The sequence below is a fragment of the Scophthalmus maximus genome, chromosome 1 (assembly GCF_022379125.1).
Source record: "Scophthalmus maximus strain ysfricsl-2021 chromosome 1, ASM2237912v1, whole genome shotgun sequence".
In the NCBI taxonomy this organism is placed as follows: domain Eukaryota; kingdom Metazoa; phylum Chordata; class Actinopteri; order Pleuronectiformes; family Scophthalmidae; genus Scophthalmus; species Scophthalmus maximus.
The window spans coordinates 89,666-105,000 of record NC_061515.1 but is presented as its reverse complement, the minus strand read 5'-3'; the positions used below and the strand labels follow the sequence as shown (position 1 = coordinate 105,000).

Below are 15,335 nucleotides of genomic sequence, written 5' to 3'. Positions count from 1 at the left end.
CATATCTGTGACGTCTGTCATGTCTGTGGTGATGATTCCAAAATGTCTGTGGTGTCTGTCATGTCTGTGGTGTCTGTCATGTCTGTGGTGTCTGTCATGTCTGTGATGTCGGTCATATCTGTGACATCTGTCATGTCTGTGATGATGATTCCAAAACGTCTGTGATGTCTGTCATGTCTGTGGTGTCTGTCATGTCTGTGATGTCTGTCATGTCTGTGGTGTCTGTCATGTCTGTGATGTCGGTCATATCTGTGACATCTGTCATGTCTGTGGTGATGATTCCAAAACGTCTGTGATGTCTGTCATGTCTGTGGTGTCTGTCATGTCTGTGATGTCTGTCATGTCTGTGATGTCTGTCATGTCTGTGATGTCGGTCATATCTGTGACGTCTGTCATGTCTGTGGTGATGATTCCAAAACGTCTGTGATGTCTGTCATGTCTGTGGTGTCTGTGACGTCTGTGGTGTCTGTGACGTCTGTCATGTCTGTGGTGTCTGTGGTGTCTGTCATGTCTGTGGTGATGATTCCACATGTCTGTGATGTCTGTGACGTCTGTCATGTCTTTGGTGTCTGTGGTGATGATTCCACGACGTCTGTTAACCAGTGTTGTCTTTTTTGTTTGAGAAACGTAAAATATATCTGGTACTTATAGTCAAATACTCGTTCGTCCACGGCAGCCATCTTGGTTGTTTACAAAAGTGTCAAGCAGCCAAGAGACGATTGAAACACCTGTAAAATAAAGGGAGGAACTATATGTCTCTCTTAAGGCTGTGGAGTGACTGAGTCGGGGTTACCTGAGGTCAGTGATGATCCAGTACTGATGTTATCGTCACTGGAGTTGAGGAAGTCGTCCAAAGCCTCTTGGTCGGACACGTTACCTACTGACATGTGATCCAGAACACACACGTCAGCTCCCGTCAGCTCTATATACACACACACACACACACACACACACACACACACACACACACACACACACACACACACACACACACACACACACACACACACACACACACACACACACACACACACACACACACACACACACACACACACACACACACACACAGTTAGACCTCTTCAGATACTTGTAAACTTCAACAGTAAATGTTCCAAGTGAAAATCATATTCATATTCTCCAATCAATGATTGTGGAAAAAAAGAGACGATTAATATTCAAATATATTTACATTAGTGCGCTGATGATTAACATATCCATATCTTCAACCTGCCAAGTGAATATCTGGTTTGTGGGTAATTAATCGTAACAAGTGAATCTAATGTTTCAACCCAGCAGACCTCGGTGCTGGATGTGTCCCGTGGACAGGTACTGCTCCACGTCCTGATTGAAAGCTTCCTCGTAGACTTTCTGTCGTTCTCGCAGTTTCCTCTGCGTGGCCTGTTCCAGCTGCGCCACCTGCTGGTCGTGTTCAGAATTCAGTTCCACTACGGAAAAGGAAGAGACATTATTTTCAGATCTTGTCTCACAGAACGTGAGCAAGGGGTCGACCGATTATCGGTGCTAATATTCAACATTTTTATGATTATCTCTCATGAGATAATAGAATTTTGCGTCTTTGTCTCTAATGCAGCTGCAGTTTGTTCAGCTTCATGATAATAAAGCTGCTGATACAGTAAAATAATAATACATTAGTACACTTGCAATTAAAAAATACAATATGATATAACATTTAAATAAACAGTAAAGAAAATTATGGAAAAATTAAAACCATTTAGTAAAAGATTTAGTATAACAAAAACATGTACGAATGAACAAACTAACCAACTAATGAAAAAATGTATAATATTGTTAAGTTTCATTAATTTATTTGGCAAGTTTTGTGTTAAAAGTCATTCTAAAATTTTACACTTTTTTACAAATATCGGTTATCGCTCTTTTACATTAGTAATAATCGGTATCGTCCGATCACCAAAGGACAGGAGTGATGTTGGTGTTACAAAACAAATGTGTTCACTTTGTCTATAATGTTGCATTTTGATGATATAGCACAAACCATTTATGTATTTATTATGACAACTATGCAATAACACATTTCTCACAGTGCTGCAATATGAATAGTCAGGTGTTGTTGAGCAGTAACGTCTGATGATGACAGTAGTACAGTAGTAACTCACCTTCCAGTGCCTCCACCTCCTTCCTGTCACAAACAAACACCAGAGAAGTTATGGTTATTAAACGTACAGTATGCTTAACTATCTGTGTATGTGGTCTTTATGAATGTGATTTTTTTCAATGACAACTTTAAAACTTCAGTGTGTAATATTCAGAAGAACTTAATAACAGAACATAATTGTGTTCATATAAGAGTTAAATATAGTTCCATGAGGTGGACCCGACCTCCATGTGAGTCTCCATGTTTCTACATCGTGTTGAATACGGTTGTTGAACTAAACGGTCCAGAATACGTTGTTGAATTTTCAGACGCTGCCGGAAACCGGAAGTGGAATCAGCAGTGCGCCGCCATAAAGTGTCCCCTGTCGGTCGCTCAGTTGGTTGCAGTTTGCAACTTTACCACTAGATGGCGCCAGAAAATTACAAACAATACACACCGAGCCTTTAAGAGACAGTGACTGTGTAAAGACAGTGAAGTTGGAACAATGAGGATCAATAATGAGCTCGACTCGAGCTGCAATATCTTACATTTTTAAATGATTCACTTGAAAAAAATAAAAAATTCAGCTGTGCAAAACAACAGTTGATAATCAAACCTCTTCTTCCTCTTGTACGACTCCAGTTGGTTGATGTGATGTTGTTTGAACGTCTGTTGTTCACACTGACAACAAAGAGTCTCCAGGTAAACAAGTCGGCTCTCCATCTCCTCAAAGTCTCCTTCCAGGTGAGCTGCACACACACACAAGCGTACGTACATACGTAAAAATGTGTGACATGAATTATGCTGCTGCGGTTATGGTCCTGTACAATGTTATTGTTGGTGGCGTTGACTGGCTTTAATAGACAGACGTGAAACAGACTTCATACCGATGTTGGCAGCGATGGCATCCAGTTCACTGACAAAGACCGGAAGACTTCGCAGCTGCTCCTGTAACTGTGTCAGAGCCGTTCGTCTTCTCTCCCAATGTGCCGAGAGCATCACTATATCTCCATCGACTGCCTGACACACACACACACACACACACACACACACACACACACACACACACACACACACACACACACACACACACACACACACACACACACACACACACACACACACACACACACACACACACACACACACACACACACACACACACACACACACACACATACATCTGATATTTAATCGTCCATTAACAGACATTACACAATCCATATCAAAATATTTCATATTCATACTTTCATCGACAGTTCAGTTCAGAGCGATCGTACCTCGGCATCCTGAGCTCCGTCTTTAGTCCTTTTATGGAGCAGAAACCAGTTCTCCTCATACCTACATAAACAAAATGTGATATCCATAAATACACCTCGTTACAGGTTGTGTCTGAAACTGGTTGAGTGTGTGTGTGTGTGTGTGTGTGTGTGTGTGTGTGTGTGTGTGTGTGTGTGTGTGTGTGTGTGTGTGTGTGTGTGTGTGTGTGCGCGGAGACCTCCTGAGGATTTCCAGTCCAGCAGTGAACAGAGGAGGACTTTCTTCAAACCTGTACAACATCAAATGATACATGATTAAATATTTGTCCTTTAAAACAATAAACCTGAGTAAATGAAAAGAAAAGTTCATTTCATATTGTCATGTGGTTTCTAAGAAATAACTTGTGGCTTGTTGTGGAGGTTCAGATCAGAAGAATGACTCATGACGTCTCAACATGTCTCTGCTGACCTGGGTCTCGTCTTGACTTTAGTGTCTCTTGATTTGTCTCCGAGGGTCTTGAGGCTGGAAGGAGGAGGAAAGAGATGTTGTCACTTCAGCAAGAACGTAGAACAAAGTGGAGCCCGACCAATATATATGGGCCAACTTATGTGAGTCTTTAAATATGCATTTATGTTTTACATTTAGGTCAAATAAATGTTTTATCTTAATTCAAGTTCTATTTATCTGGTTCTATTTGTCATTTTTATTTTTGATAAAGTTTATGGTTAAACTAAAATATCAAACCTCAATTACATTTCTTTGTCATCATACATATATATACATAAATATATAAAATTCTGTTTAATCTAGAGAACTGTTGCAGTCACACATTTAAAATATTTTAATTCTGTGACACTTTTTTCCAGGGAACATGAGATGTATTTATAAAATGAGGTTGGTTCAATCTATAGATCAGCAGATCAGTGAACTGGTAAATGTTTCTTTTGACAAACATCGGTCTCTTGGATCAGTCATAATCGGGCCTGACACGGAAAGAGATCATTATTGAATTTATTTTCAGTTTGTATTCAAAACGTTGTCGTTTGTACAAAATTGAATTTGTGGAGGATGACAGAGGGGGCGTGGTTAGTGTCGTCACTGTCCCTAAACACCCAATCACATGATCGTCAGCTGAGAGTAATGATCGACTTCTGGAACGAGCTTTAACGTTATTTAACGTGACATGACACTGGGAGGAACTCGGACGGTTAACGGTACCGGTCAGAGGTCAGCAGGTCAGCAGGTCAGAAGTCAGCTACATGACGCACACAGATGAGCTACATCAGCTAGCCACAGCGAGAGTGTTTAAGCTAACGGAGACCGGAAGCGGACCAACCCGGTTGTGAAGTCCTGCTGCACCATGTGAAGTTTCTCTCTGAAGTTTTCAAACATCTTCTCTGCGTCGCCTCACGTCGCGTGTCCGGTCCGACCTGCTCACAAACAACAGCAGTGTCCACTGCGCTCCTCCTGCTCCTCCTCTTCCTTTTAGGCTCCTCCTCTTCTTCTTGAGTTTTTTTGGGGGCGTTTGCCAACAACAAACTTGCGCATCACCGCCACCTGCTGGTCTAGAGTGTGTATCACCGACCCTATTATTTACTATATTCAAAGTTTAAATTAAAAAAACAACCTTCTTGTCTTCTCAATTATTTTATTTTGTCTATGATACTGAAATAAGACTTGATAACACTCACATACGCAATGTTTTCATGATGGAATGGTGAAGAGGGTGAATGTGAATATGTTCCTCATCTGTTTCCTATTTGTGAAAAGGTACAGACCACCCGGGGTACATGGGGGGCCTTGAATAAAAAGTTTTTTTGTAATAATTGTTTTAATGAGTAATAAAAATTGGCTGAATGTGCGGAAATATGGCAAAAGCATGTGGAAGAAAAATGCACAAAGAAATGATTTATTACAAATTGTCAAATCAAATCATTCACATTTACAGACTTTTTACAGTTACGTCAGATGTGGCTGCACAAATATTTGTTATCATATTGTCTATGTTCACTCTGGACCTGAAAGTCGGCGCGACATCTTTAATAACACGTTAAAGTTGTGTTTACTAGCATGAGATACAAAACACAAAAAAATAATAAAGTCAGGAATCAAGGCATGAATTCATTTGTTATGTTATGAGCCATCTCTTGAAAAAGAAAACTAGTTTGACCACATGAAGTCAGTGTCTGGAAGGAACAGTTATATTGCTATCAAGTATCTTCGAGACAGCTCAGCTGTGTGTGTGTGAGGTTCTGAATAACAAGTACTTGACCTCTTACTGTAAATGGATGTGTTTATACCCACATTTTAGCTGCACTAACTTGCATATTCATGATTTTCATTTTCCTCTGCTCTTACAAGCCGTAGAGGTCCTTTATGAAATTGCCCTTGTTGGATACGTGAGCTCAGTAATCCGCTTAACACAGGCACAGTACAGAGTCATGCAGTGTGGATCCTGTTTCAGGAAGTCAGATTGTCCAGAAGGTCTACAGTGATTTTTGTTTGTGGTTTGTAGCTGATAAGGAAGCTGCTGGAGCTCCAGTCGAGGCTGTGTTAGAGTTAGGTTACCTTAGAGGTTACCCTAGAGGTTAGGTTACCCAATCTCTAAGATGACCTAACTCTAACCCTTGAATTCCAGGAGACGGGGCAACACACCTGCGAACCAATGAGCGACTCTTATCTGGTGGTTGGTGCCGTGTTCTTGGTCGCAGATGAACCTCAGCTGCTGTGTTTGGTGTAAAATCGGTGTCATGGTGATGAAGAAGCAGTGTCCACAGTGTTTAAAGCTCATGTTACTGTACAGTAACATGAGTGGAACCTTGAATATCTTTTGAAGGGAGTTGTAATGACTTAATGACTCCTCTATAAACCATATACTGATATTTAACAGATAATGACAGTAAATGTTTTGTACAGTAAAGGGTCTATAAAGGATTACATATAAATATAAATATGATTGATTCGCTGCAAATTCAAAACGTGTTAATTTGAAATTAAGCAAAGATTCAGTTGTTTTAAAAAAAAATCCTAAGCAGGTCGTTTTTTTGAACTGTGAGGAAATGTGCAATATTAATTATTAATGTGCTGACTCATACAGCCCAACAGTTCTACTCCTCCTCTACCCAAAATACACCAATACACAAGCAAATAGCACCTGATAGCACCTGACGTCGTCCTCACTCTCAGCGACTCTCCGGTAAAATACGATAACTAGAGTTTTGTACAATCAGTTATTGTACGATGGCCACGCCAACAGTGAGGGTCACATCGGAAGTCATTATTTATACAGTATCTGTCGTGGAGCCGCCTCACAAAACATATGTCCTCTAATATCTACAGAAGAATCGAACCACAGCCTCAGATAAAAGACGTCAGTTCACATCCACCTCTTCTGATCGAAGACAGTATATAAAGATCAGAGCCCGACCAACAGATATGAGCCTTTAAATGTGCATTTATGTTTATATTTTAGGTAAAATATGTTTATTTTTTAATTTATATATCTTAGTTATTTATGATATAGTTTATGGTTAAACATTGAACCTAACCCTTACATTTCCTCATAAAGGTTTGATAACAACATCTAAGGAATCATTGACAGATTTAAATAAACATAAAATACACACACACACACACACACACACATATATATATCGGCCCATGTATCGTATCGGGAATCTTGTACTCCTTATTGGTCGGGCTCTAATAAAGATGGACGACATGACAGCTCCCTCAAAAGTGAAGCCATGTCATCCTGATCGCCCCCTGGTGGCTGGCTGTAGTTTAGGTCATAAACTCCACCTTCTCCATATTAGTGGATGGGACATGGACCAATTAAAAAAAAAGTTATGAGACAAATTTTTCCAAAGATGGTTTCTGTCATTTGAGCTAGTTCTTCTCACACTGATGTATCTTCGAGTCTCTTATACAGCTGGTTTCAATCAGTTAATTTAATTCAATGAAGACATTGTGAAACATCTTGAGACGTGGAGAAGCGTAATCCATCGTTATATATACAGTCTATTCATTTGATTTACAAAATTAGTACGTACAGTACAGTGTGGGCATCAAAGAGTTCAGTGGAGAGAAATAAAAAAACAAACACCTGTTGTTCTTGTATATCTAACGTGTGAGCGTCTTCAAAACATGTGTCCATTAAAAAGACCAGTAGACTGGAGGGTCCTGATATTAATACGTACAGTAGGCTGGTGAAGAGAGTTGAGGGCGAGGGAGGGGGAACCAGAGGATGGACGCTGACTCCTTAAAGGACAGGTCCACATTCTTTCCAAGTCAATCATTCATGACCTCGTATGAAAGTTGAAACCGTAATAATTGTTCTAGTTCAAACTGTCTGTTAAAAGAAACTGATCTGATGGGAACAATGAGGTTCTGTCTCCAGTTCGCTTGTTGTGGATGATTTTACTGGTTGAGGCTCGAACCCGCAGCCTATGAGAGATGGATGGACTAACCACGGGGCCAAAACCCTGAGTCGTAGCACATGTCGCTAGTGAGGAAATATTTGCAGATTTTTACAAAAAAGTATATTGGATTAAAATCGCTTACTGCCCCTTGAAACTGAAATCGACAGATGTGAAAAAAACTGAACCTCTCCTTTAATTTTGCTCCGGATTTACGGTGAGAACCTCTCAAGACCTTTGTTACCATCTAACACAATCTTGAACACATGGTTCCTGTATAAACTGTACTGTATCCTGACAAAGGCATATGAGGCCGTATAAGTGACAGATTTCTCCATTTAAGCTTCTGAAAACTGTTCAGCAGACAGACAAGTTATTGTATGTGCTTTGGTGAAGCCAGTGCTGTTTCCTTGTGAATATAATACAAACATATCAACTATTGAGTCAGATACAGCAGTGAGCTTTCACTTTACAGTGCACTAATACTATACAACACGTCTGCCACGATGCTCTGTCTCCATCATCTATTTCATTTATAGAGAAATAAAACCATTCCAGAGAACAAGCCATCGTCATAGCGACTCACAATCCAACCAGCCAACAACCATTGACCTACTCTTATCCACAACCAACAGTATCCAATGATGGTTTTTTAAATATTTTCCTCATAGTCTTTGACAAGAACTCTCATGTTAGTGAACAGTGAAATCTGTGAAGGTTTTCGGATGAAGCTCAGGTGTTAGTGCTTCAGAAGGATTCGAGGGCTGGTCCTGGTCTTCATCGCTGAGGTAGTAGACTTGGTCTGGTTAAGGCCCTTTGTCGCGCCCTTGAAAGTGCTCGAGCTACCGACAAGTACAGTGTCCGTCGTCGAGTCCTCTGTGGTTCCATTGGAAGAGTCTTCTGCAGCACCTTGGGGATTATGGATAGAGTAACTGCTGGCTGGTGAAGTACACTTGGTCAAGTCCTTGATGGTACCTTTGCTAGTTACTTTACCAGTGTGCTTGGCAGAATAAGTTCCTGGTGGGTCAGTGTACACGTATGCAGGCGTCTTTGAGTTGTAAGCAGCTTTAGTTAAAGAAGTCCTAGAAGTGGCAGCGGTGCTGGTAATCGTCTTGGGGATCGTGGATGAAGTGGGTTGATTTCTCCGGAGCCTTTTTTCTCTCACGTGTCTGCACATGACCTCGCTGACGGGGCTGAGGTCATAGTCTGAGATGACGTCGATTAAGCTGATCTTCTCTTGAGAGGGCTCCAGATCAGCGACGCTCGCCAAACTCAACTTTCCAACATTTACCTGATCCTGTAAGTCTTCACGAATACAACTGCCTGTCTCGAAACTCATCTCTCCAACATAGCCACATCCGTCCTGTTCAAGTTTGTCATCGTTGCTACCGATGGTTTTAACCATATGGCTCACACACTCCTCTGGAACATCTTCATCGGCACTGGCCTCCTTCTGCAGCATTTCACCAGTGTGGCAGTGGCTCTCCAGTGAGACATCGCCATGGTTGTACTGCAGTGTTCTGCTCTTCTTGGATGAAGTTTTGTCCAAAGAAACGCGACTGAGTGGGGCAGGGCTGGTGTCTGGAGGGAGACCTCTCCTCCTTCTGGACAACCTCAGGATCCCGGGCTTCTCATTCAGCGGTGTGACGACTGAGCCGTTAGTCGATGGCATATGGGCAGGAATCCTGCCGGACACGTTTCCTGAGTTCTGGAGACTGCTGAAGGTCTTGGGGTTGCTATAGTGGTTAGAGACGGGTCGGTGGTGAAGAGGAAGATGCTGTTTTCGAGGCAGCTGGTGGTTGCTTTGCCGGGAGAGGTGTTTGTTGCTGGTTTCCTGGGCTCGGCCCCTCAGTTTACAGGTATTGTTTGACCTCGTGCAGGGTCTGGGGGATCGTATGCTGCCAACCCCGGCACGAGGCTTCGAGGGAGGAACTGACCTGACACTGGAGGTTCTGTGTTGAGCAGTCACCATGGCAACCTGAAACAGTTCAACAAACAATCCACCATTGGCATGTCGGTCAATGTTAAGTCTGGTTCAGAGAAGAATCTAGAAAGGATATACCAGACCTTGTTGGTCCTCCTGACCTTTAGGGGGAGCTGGCGAGGTCTCAGGAGGTGTCGCTCAGCTCTCTCCCTCCTCTCCTTCTCCATCCTCTCCCTCCTCCTCCTCTGCTCCTCCTCCCTCTTCCTCCTCCTCTGCTCCTCCTCCCTCTTCTTCCTGCACTGCTCTCGGGGAGTCGGAGGGTCGAGGGAGCACCTCCCTCTCAGAGACCGGGAGTCTCGCTGCTCTGTGGGACAACGAGACAAATACAGACGTATAGAGACAGACGGGGCTCGACGATGATTCTTCTGTGAATTAAACGTTTCAGCAAAGAGTTTGTGTTATTCTAAATTTTGACGACTTTTGACACTTTTTTTACTGCAGACAAATATCAGTTATCTCTTAGATTAGTAATAATTGATATTGGCATCGGCCCGAAAAAGCCATATCGGATCGGTCGACCCCTAAACCCAAAGGCCGCCAGAAGACGAGCACCTGTTGTCCGACTGAATACATTTGTTTTCTTTCCATCAGCAACAGTCCTGTGACTGGCGGAAAGACAGGAAGTGAAATGACGAGTATCAGACGACATCTTCTCTCGTCCATTTGCCAAGAAGGCCATGTTGCTTGGCAACGCTGCTGAACCTGAAATGAAAGACGAAATATCTCGATTGAATTATGCTCAACATTTACCAACAAGGACTGAGAATATGACTACATCCATGTCTGTTATGTCTGAGCTAGTGTTTCACCTCTCAAACAGAGGAAAGACAAGAAATCCTCTGTCTTGGGTCGACGCCGGGTCAGACACGTGACCACGGCCACGCTGGGGCCGCGCCGCGTTGATGACATCAGGGCTGCTGGTCCTGGAGAGCTGGGAGGAGACTGGGCAAACTTCCTCTGTGCCTGCAGCCTTGGTCTGTACACACACACACACACACACGTGTGCTTCACCTCTGAACACTAGTACACTTCTAGGACACCAGACTGTGATTAAATCAAACGCACCTCTTGTTTGCTGGGTCGTCCTTGTCACAGTGAGTGTTGGCGAGACGTCGGCGCTGGGGGCGGGTCTCTACGGACCAACCCCTGCTGGGACTCGCCGACAGGAGCGGCTGACAGCGGCTCAGGCCGTTGACCCGGGGGCCTTCAAGAGAAGGAGTCATGTTGAAAGGTTTTTTAAGACATTTCAACAAAGTTTTGTGTTAAAAAGTTTGTGATATTCTACATTTTGACACATTATTTTAACTGCAGACAAATATCGGTTTCAAATATCGTCTATCAGTCTCTTAGATCAGTAATAATCGTATCGGTCCTAAAAGAGCTGTGACAGAAATAAAAGTTTGTACTGCAAACGATGTTGATAAATAATGCAGGATATGATTTGTGATAGGGATACGCCACAAAACCTAATCCGTCTGCTCCCAGATCCACAGTGAATCTATCATTATTATTATTATCATTATTATCAAGGACACTGTGAGAACAAGACGATGCAAATTAACTGGAATTGTGACTAACACAGAGGAGTTGGGCGGCCACTAACGATTATTTTCATCGATTAATCTGTCAATTATTTTCTCGATATGTTGTTTGGTTCATAAAATGGTAAAAAAATGGCGAAAGCCTGATGATGTTATGTTTTGTCCACACACTAAAGATATTCAGTTTACTGTCACAGAGGAGCAAAGAAAGCAGAACATATTCATATGAGAAGCTGAAATCAGACAAATTTGACTTTTTACTACTTGAACCGATTAATTTACTAATCAATGACTAATTGATGAATCGATGAACTGTTGCAGCTCTACGGAGGAGAGGAGTAACGGTTACTGACCGCCGAGGCCCATGGGAGCGCGTGACCTCAGGGTTCTGGGCGTGGCGAGGTCACTCATCATCATCCGTGTGTTTCCAGAAGCAGCAGCGCAGCAGCTGGTTTTCTCTGAGTGTTTTTTACTTTGTGTCTGTTTGTTGTTGTGCAGCGACCGACTTCCGTGCGTTGTCTGTGAACGCAGCGTCCTGGTCGGTGACGTCCGCCTCCGCCGAGCGTCGTGTGTTGTGATCTTCCCCGGACACGTCTCCGACTGCGTCCGCATGTTCTGCAGCGTGTAGGTACATTTAGTTTTTGGTGTGGGCGGAGCCTGAGACAAGTTGGTTCTTATCCCTCTGTCGGTTTGTTCCTGACGGCGTATGTGTTTTGAAATGTGTGCGTTTTGTGTGTTTTTCTGTCCGTGCGCGACTTTTCCCGACTGCGACTCGTGGACGTTGCGTCGGTTGCGCGTGTTCCTCTGAGCGTGTGTGTTGGGCAGCGTCGACGTCTGTCGTGACGCACAGTGTAAGAGTGCGTTGTTGGACGTCCGTTTGCGTGCGCGTGTATGTATGTGTGAGTGTGAGTGCGAGTGCGTGGCACGATGTGTGTTCCTGAATTCCCTGAGGGAGAGGAAGAGAACTTTGCGGACCAGACGCTCTTCATACCACGGCATCCCATCGCTGATGTCCTGCAGTCACACACACACACACACACACACACACACACACACATATTATAGCAAAATTAATCCAGTAGCCTTACACCTATATATGATACAAATATTTTTATTTGGAGTTTTTTTTTTAAGGAACTGCGAGGATGCAGACTTTTTTGTTTTTCATTGCAGAACTTTATTACGACAGAGTATTTGGGCGACACTGAGAGAAAATGGAGACTCTGAGTATGAAGTCATGATATTACAAGAATAAATTCGTAATCATATTATGACAATAAAGACGAAATTTGGTCTCTGTGTTATTTCAGTGGAGAAATCTTCGCTTTGTGAATCTGTTCTTCAGTCTCTGGCTTGACGAGCAGAAGTGTTTATTGAACATATGATAACGTGATGTTAATGTTCATGTTGTCAGTGACATGACACCAGAGGAAGATGTTGTCAGCCTCACGCCTGTTTCCAGGGTTGCTGTTTATTTACGTAATATGATATAAATAAAATGTAAATGTTTCTCGTAAAATTACAACTTTATTCTCGAATTCTCACTTTAATTTTTTTACTCAATGTGGCCCTAAAACTCCGTCGTACTATATAATTGTCAAGCATATACTTTGGATTGATTTTAAAAACTTTAGTGTGAACTGTGTTATCGAGGAACAAACAAGTATTGGATCGGGAGATGTCCCTTCATAAAAGTAATTCTTCTTTTGGTTATTTTTTGAAATCCTGAGTAAAAAAGTCACTTACGTATTTCTTCTTGATGATGTTGCGTTTGGGTCTGTCTGTACTCATCTTGCCCAGCTGACACCGAGCGGCAACATGAATTACAGAAGCTTCTTTATTTTGACCTTCGACTCTGCTGCTGGGTTTTTCTTACAGATCCAGAAGTTCCACCGCTCCGTCCTGGAAAAGTTCAAAAGGAGTCGAGTTATACGAATGAGCCTTGGAAGTAAATCCACGTCTGATGGCTGTGGTGAAAAAATAACAACACAAAGTTTCTAATAAAGTGTTATAATAACTAGAAGAAGCAGTTTGACTGAGCCTGAACGGAGCTGGAGGTCGCGATTTATAATGGGGCTTCAACTAACGATTATTTTCATTGTCGATTAATGAATTAGTCCAGAAAATGTCAGAAAATGTGGATTGTGTTTCCTCAAACTCCAACATGATGTTTTTTTTTCTCCCCACACCAAAGATAGAGTTTACTGTCACAGAGGAGCAAAGAAAGATGAAAATATTCATATTTAAGAAACTGAAATCGGAGACTCATAAAAAAAACTTGAACCGATGAATCAATTATGAAAATAGTTGGTGTTTACTTTAGTAGTCGATTACTAATCGATTAATCGGTTAACTGGTGCAGCTCTAGGTCTGTTTTTCAGTTTTACAATGATTTTTTTGTATGAATGAACTCACTGTACTAATTAGAGCCCGACCCATATGGATTTTTGGGAGCACAAGATTCCTGATAACAATACATTGGCCGATATATATATATATATATATATATATAGAAAATACTAATCAGAGCTATGGCCAAATTTGAACTCATAAGCTAAAATAATAAATCCTGGCTCCAGTGTTCTGCTCCCACTGGTTTACAGTCGGACCTGCACCACACACAACCAGCCCTGCTCAAGGGCACCGAGCTGATCTCATATATATATATATATATATATATATATATATATATATATATATATATATATATATATATATGTATGATGCAGAGCAAAGATTAATAGTTAATAATAATTCTGTGGAGGACGATAAGAAATTCCTTATTAGATTTGTCACCAGTATCACCTCATGTTCCATGTCCTCCTGATCACTGCAGGTTATTAATAATTATAATCATAACGACTCTGTACTGCGGGTTATTATTAATAATCATAGTGACTCTGTCAGGAGGTGTGTTGACAGTGAAGATGTTCAGTCCCTCAGACAATGACTCGTCCTCCACCTGCAGCAGGATCACCGGCCTCCCGGCGGCCCCCGGGCTCAGCTGTTCGCTCCCGCCCCTGAGGTCAGAACACCGTGTGCCGGTTCTCTCTCTCTCTCTCTCTGTCCATCGACCGATGTGAATCATATCAGTCGTTCAGTATGAAAACAAGACGAAGAAGAAGAACGGACCACCCACCTCCAGCAGGATCACCGGCCTGTGCGCCATGAGCGCACCGACCACCGGACACTGGAACACGGTCCGCAACACGACGCCGAGTCACCGCGTTATATCCGCCCGGTGCATCCGCGACCACCGGCACCGACCCTCAGCACCGCGAGCTGCCTGGACCGGCCGCGGTCAGTCACGTGAGCCGCCCGTTACCGAACCGGCTCAGTGCGCGCGCATCGTTTTAACTACGAGCTCGAGAGCTCCGCGTTTTATTGTGTGCGTCCACCACGTGACCCGGAAACCGGGGAGAATCTCTCTGAGTGACGTCACATCAGTCCACCGGTTCGTGTCGGTTCGGTTCGGTTCGGTTCGGTTCCCCATGCGACCTCCGTGAGAAACACGAGACATTTACATGCGCAGCTTCTCTTGACATTAAGGTACCGAAGCTGAGAACAGACAAAAAGATCCGTTATATTATTATACTTTATATGTTGTTATATTGTTATGTTATATTTTATTATGTTATATTTTGTTTTATTTTATAATGTTATAATGTCATATGTTATGTTATATGTTATGTTGTTATGTTATTATATGTTGTTATATGTTTTACATGTTATATGTTGTTGTTGTATTTTGTTATGTTATTATATGTTGTGTGTTGTTATATGTTATATTTTGTAATATGTTGTTATGTTATATGTTGTTTAATTTGTGGAGGTCGTAATTTGATTCTGTATTTTATTTTGTATCTTTATGCCAAAAAAAATCCCCCTGTTCTTTGCACTTTAGTTAAAGATTGTTATGATTGTTGTATAATTTTCATATTTATAGTCGTATTTAATTGTACATATTGGGGTGGACAGATTATTGGTGCCCATATTCACCATTTTTATGATTATTG

General features: G+C 42.2%; 2 protein-coding genes and 1 long non-coding RNA gene across 9 annotated transcripts in view; 1 reads left to right on the top strand and 2 right to left on the bottom strand.

The window, feature by feature from the left end:
* LOC118289364 (dysbindin-A) overlaps window positions 1-4,876 on the bottom strand; it is a 5,886-nt gene extending 1,010 nt beyond the window's left edge. The window contains exons 1-9 of one of the 2 annotated variants that reach the window (XM_035616444.2): window positions 4,713-4,876; window positions 3,845-3,898; window positions 3,615-3,665; window positions 3,397-3,457; window positions 3,004-3,136; window positions 2,733-2,865; window positions 2,139-2,161; window positions 1,302-1,448; window positions 794-880 (exon numbers count right to left, since the gene is read on the bottom strand). In XM_035616444.2, coding sequence (XP_035472337.1) covers window positions 794-880; window positions 1,302-1,448; window positions 2,139-2,161; window positions 2,733-2,865; window positions 3,004-3,136; window positions 3,397-3,457; window positions 3,615-3,665; window positions 3,845-3,898; window positions 4,713-4,768 — 745 coding nt within the window. In that variant the 5' untranslated portion in view covers window positions 4,769-4,876. Of the gene's footprint in view, window positions 1-793; window positions 923-1,301; window positions 1,449-2,138; window positions 2,162-2,732; window positions 2,866-3,003; window positions 3,137-3,396; window positions 3,458-3,614; window positions 3,666-3,844; window positions 3,899-4,712 lie in introns of both variants that reach the window. The other variant, XM_035616357.2, reaches the window with a different exon arrangement.
* Window positions 4,877-5,269: 393 nt separating this feature from the next.
* Window positions 5,270-14,888, bottom strand: LOC118289084 (protein Jumonji-like). 6 transcript variants are annotated; one of them, XM_035615909.2, is made up of 8 exons: window positions 14,459-14,888; window positions 13,066-13,221; window positions 11,673-12,333; window positions 10,844-10,982; window positions 10,588-10,754; window positions 10,331-10,480; window positions 9,880-10,082; window positions 5,270-9,772 (listed from the first exon to the last, which is right to left on the bottom strand). In XM_035615909.2, exons 2-8 carry the CDS (start codon window positions 13,108-13,110, stop codon window positions 8,534-8,536), a joined length of 2,604 nt encoding a protein of 867 aa, XP_035471802.2. In that variant the 5' UTR covers window positions 13,111-13,221; window positions 14,459-14,888; the 3' UTR covers window positions 5,270-8,533. The 6 variants fall into 6 exon arrangements, with proteins under 6 accessions (XP_035471802.2, XP_035471712.2, XP_047186395.1 ...); XM_035615819.2 differs by having other exon boundaries at window positions 9,862-10,082; window positions 14,459-14,886; XM_047330439.1 differs by lacking the exon at window positions 14,459-14,888 and having other exon boundaries at window positions 9,862-10,082; window positions 11,673-11,934; window positions 12,311-12,333; window positions 13,066-13,183.
* LOC118289476 lies at window positions 9,886-11,764 on the top strand. Its single transcript, XR_004786079.2, has 3 exons — window positions 9,886-10,752; window positions 10,874-11,009; window positions 11,641-11,764. It is a non-coding gene; the product is annotated as an uncharacterized LOC118289476 (long non-coding RNA).
* Window positions 14,889-15,335: the final 447 nt, after the last annotated feature.